This window comes from Sinocyclocheilus rhinocerous, unplaced genomic scaffold, assembly GCF_001515625.1.
Source record: "Sinocyclocheilus rhinocerous isolate Xijiao unplaced genomic scaffold, SAMN03320098_v1.1 scaffold899, whole genome shotgun sequence".
Classification (NCBI taxonomy): Eukaryota; Metazoa; Chordata; class Actinopteri; order Cypriniformes; family Cyprinidae; genus Sinocyclocheilus; species Sinocyclocheilus rhinocerous.
Genome location: NW_015653460.1, coordinates 208,467 through 212,708, shown reverse-complemented (window position 1 = coordinate 212,708; position 4,242 = coordinate 208,467). Strand labels below are relative to the sequence as shown.

The window sequence follows — 4,242 nt, the reverse complement described above, 5'->3', positions numbered from 1 at the left end:
CGCCCCCGGACTGGAGTTCCCCACCCCTGCAATAGAACATCCGTTAAAGACACAGTTATGACGAAGTAGTATGTCCCAAAGCTTGCCTGCTATTCTTCCACATACTCAAAAGTGTGTACTTTTTCTTCACAAAAAGAGTACATACTTTTAGGGCATAGTATAAGTAGGCGAATTGGGACGCAGCATATGCTTGTAGAGTAATTTGCAACAGCTCCGAACTTGGCTCAACCAATCAGAATCAAGGACCGGGACTATCCGTTTATAACCATGGTTTTACCATAGACATAATCATGTCTATGGGTTTTACTACAGATAAAACAAACAAAAAACATGGTTTTTGTATTTAAACCCAGGTAAACACAAAGTAGCCATGGGTTTGCTACACCAACCACAGTTTAACCATGGTATTTGTATAAAACTATGCTAAAAAAAAAGGTTGCTACACTTTTACTATAATAAAACCATGGTTACATTTTCGTAAGGGTATTAGGCTATTAAAGTAACTCCATATTAAAGTAGCTTACTTTTCGTCCCATGAGTCAAAAAATCGGTACAATGGAAACAATTCCTCCATCTGTTTTGCAAGATATCTTCTTTTTAAGTGTGATTTAAATTCTCTTTTTTTTCAAATGTTGTCAACTTTTTTTTTTATTGTCGGGTAAATATATTCATACAAACTGAAAAAAAATGTAAGCCCTCCTGAAAAAATAAAAAATAAATAAATGTATGTATGTATGTATGTGTATATATAGTGAGTTTGTGAAAATGTTTCGGCTGTCTTATTTTGCCGTGTTCTGTACGCAGCTTAGCTTTTTAAATTGTTGCATAAAGCCAGTCCGAACCAAATACAAGCAACCCCTCAGCATACATACATGACGAAACTTGAACCGTTTCGAAAAATGTTCTGTATTAAACTATAAATGACAAGTATCAGTGACAGTGAATTGTTAGCGTTTAGAAAAGAAACAAAACAGTCGTTCACTTTTTTAGTAAATACCTCCCACCCCTATAACAAGCGAATGGTTCCGTCCAGGAAGCTCGAGCGCGACCTGTTGTGTGTTTACTAGGGAAGTGAATCTGCGCTTCTGAGTGACTGCGCTACATCCGCAACTAAGTTCTGATTTTTATTATAAAAAATCCTCTAATCTGAGTCAATTTCTTCTTTAACTAATGCAGTCGCTCAGTAAAAGCGGATGATTTTTGAATGAATGGACCAGAGAGACTGTTATCCTCGATAAGAGCAGCTCTCGGTTATTCTTTTGCACTTTCACCTCACCATACAGCATTCAGCTGACATGTGGGAATGGCAGATTTTGAGTCTCATAGGCTCCATCTCTCTAGTTCTTTTTCTCGTAGCTGTATGTTATATTTTGTACTCTGGACTGACCACTGAAATCCACATCAGGACTGGTTTACCCCCGGTCAGGAGCATCACTATAGCCTATAAATACAAAGTGGGACCTTATAAAGACTGTGGGTCGCTGTTCAGAGAGAGCTGCAGCATTGGACCCAAGCTGCCATGCATAGGGATCTTTTATGATGATCCAAAGAAGGTGAGTAGACCTTTGAATGAATGAGGACACTAGTGTACCTTGATGGGGGCCCTTATGGGACTATTTATTGCTATGTCAAGAAGACTCTGTTTTATTGCTGTATTGACAATATTGTATGATTTTTGGAGTTAATAATGGTAACGTTTAACATTGAGACCAAACTTAGTGTGACAGTTGGATCAGTGATTGATTTACAGCTGAAAGTTATTCTAGAAAAGTTTTTTTTAATAGAAAAAAAGTCTATATCTTTATAGAAATGTATTTATTTACGTATTACATTTCTATACATTGATATGATGGCAAAGCTTTATTTAAATTATTATTAAATTATTATAAGAAGAAATGTTTCTTGAACAGCAAATCAGCAAAATCTAATCATATTAGAATGATTTCTGAAGGATCATGTGACACTGAAGACTGGAGTTTCCATTCAGTTTACCATCACTGAAATTAATTACATTTTAAAAACTATTACAAAACAAATTTAAAATACATTTATTTATTTATTTATTTATTTAAATACCATTCCAAACCTTTGACCCCCACTGTATGTGTTTATCTATCTATCTATCTATCTATCTATCTATCTATCTAGCTGTGTATATATAGGGTGAATTGAGATAAAGTGGCCTGCTTGTAATTTCTTTTATTACCTTTGTTAATCTTAAGGTCCAGCTGTAATATTTTTATTTAAATTCAGTTCATATGATCTGTTATTGAAAAGGTATATGCCAATAAACATTTTGAGATGGACTCCAGGCTAATGTCTTCTCATTTTATATTATATATAAATATATTTAATATATAAATATAACATATTTTTCTTAAATGTATACATGCATGTGTTTGTATTTATATATACATAATAAATATACACAGTATACATTATATATATTATATAAACATATAACATATATATATAATATATAGTATATATTATGTAAACAAAAACTTTTATTTTGGATGCGATTAATCGTTTGACACCACTACTTTAAAAAAAAATGTTTATTAACATTATCAAACAAACGTATTCAGCTTAGACTAGTAAAATTGTTCCCTCAAAAGTTCCCTCAATTCATGCATAAATTAACAACTGACATTAAATTTGATTAAATATAATTTTGATTAAAATGAACTTTACAGTATATTAAAGATGTGACTACAACACGTCCAACAACTAATAGGCTAACAAAAAAAAAAACATAAGACGAACAAATGTAATATTGTAAAACTTTTTTTTAGGGCTGCACGATAAATCGCATGCGATATTTAACGCGCATCTTGTCAGAAAAGCCGGTTCTATAATCAGCGGTAAATCTCCATCACGTGCGTGCTTTCACATTGAGCACGATTTTTTGCGCAGCTCGTCAGTGAACAACGGCTCTGTGTGAAAGCACGCATGTGATGGAGATTTACCGCTGATTACAGAACCGGCTTTCTGACAAGATGCGCGTTAAATATCGCATGCGATTTATCATGCAGCCCTACTTTTTTTCCTGTCTCTTCAACTTTAATTGTGACCTGTTAAAGCTTTATACTCTGCATCTATTTTGCTCCTATCATCCTTTTTTCACTCCAGATTCAGCGTCATGTCTTGCCTTCCTTTCTGGTCTCTTCCCTTTCTTCCATCTCTGACTTGAATTTCCTGACTGGACCCATTTTTTTCTAGTCAATTATGCATTGCAATTATAAAATAATCAATGAATGTGAGTTTATTTAATTAATGTGAGTAGAATTAGTGAAAGTTCAAGATGGCCCACTTTATCTAGCACATTCAGCCAATTTTTCCCCTAAAATTATTATTTGCATTTTAATCCGTTTTAACTACAGTAACACATAATAGACGTACTGTCACAGTACTTTGAGGTGTAGCCACAAATTACCACGGTCATATTGTGTAATAACCAAAACTATTTTAGCATTTAAAAAAAATAGCGTCCCTACCTTTAACCCTTGTGCGTCAATTAAAAAAAGTTACACATAGGTCCATAGTGGACAAAAATGTCCATGTCAAAAAACTGTCATAAAAATTTGAAGTTAAGTTTGGTCTCATTTTAAAGAAGACCCATGGCAGATTATTGTTGAAGTAAAAAAAGTTTAAAAAGTGAAACCAAAAAAAAAGTTCTAGATGTTTAGGTTTATGAAAATGATTTATGAACGATGTTTTATATAAAATATATATATTTATGAAACATGTTGAACTCTATACCTGCTAGAAAATCAAAGCTATAAATCTAAAGTTGTATTCCAGATTTGAGGTTGATATCTCAAAAAATGAGCTTTCAGTAAGATTTTGTTTGGGCGCAGTACCAAATTTTCCCCATTAAATGCCAGCGAAACTCTGCTGGTGCACACATTTGTTGGATTTGTGATTTGCAGTAGAGTTTTTCTCTCTCAAATATTACAAGAACACCCAATTTTTTTTTTTTATGACACACATACAAACCACACTCTGACATCCATACCAACACACCCACACAATTATAGCTGCATTATTTATCCAGTTGGCTCTATAAAATGCAGAAGCAGAAAACAGAAATAAAGCGAGTATTTTCTTTATAGGTCAAACCTGAAAAAATGGCACCATCTGGTAAAAAATAGTAAAAAATTTAATTTTAAAGCCTTGCCAATAGAATGAAAGCCTATCAACAAAAATTGCATAATTTTACAGTTAAATGGCACTGCGATT

The 4,242-nt window shown here is 33.2% G+C and overlaps 1 protein-coding gene across 1 annotated transcript in view; it reads left to right on the top strand.

Moving 5' to 3' along the window:
• The first annotated feature begins 1,091 nt into the window (after positions 1-1,091).
• The window catches only part of LOC107715777 (testis-expressed sequence 264 protein-like), a 63,579-nt gene continuing 60,428 nt past the window's right edge, over positions 1,092-4,242 (top strand). Inside the window, 2 exon segments of the mRNA XM_016521970.1 lie at positions 1,092-1,273; positions 1,275-1,553. Coding sequence (XP_016377456.1) covers positions 1,205-1,273; positions 1,275-1,553 — 348 coding nt within the window. The 5' untranslated portion in view covers positions 1,092-1,204.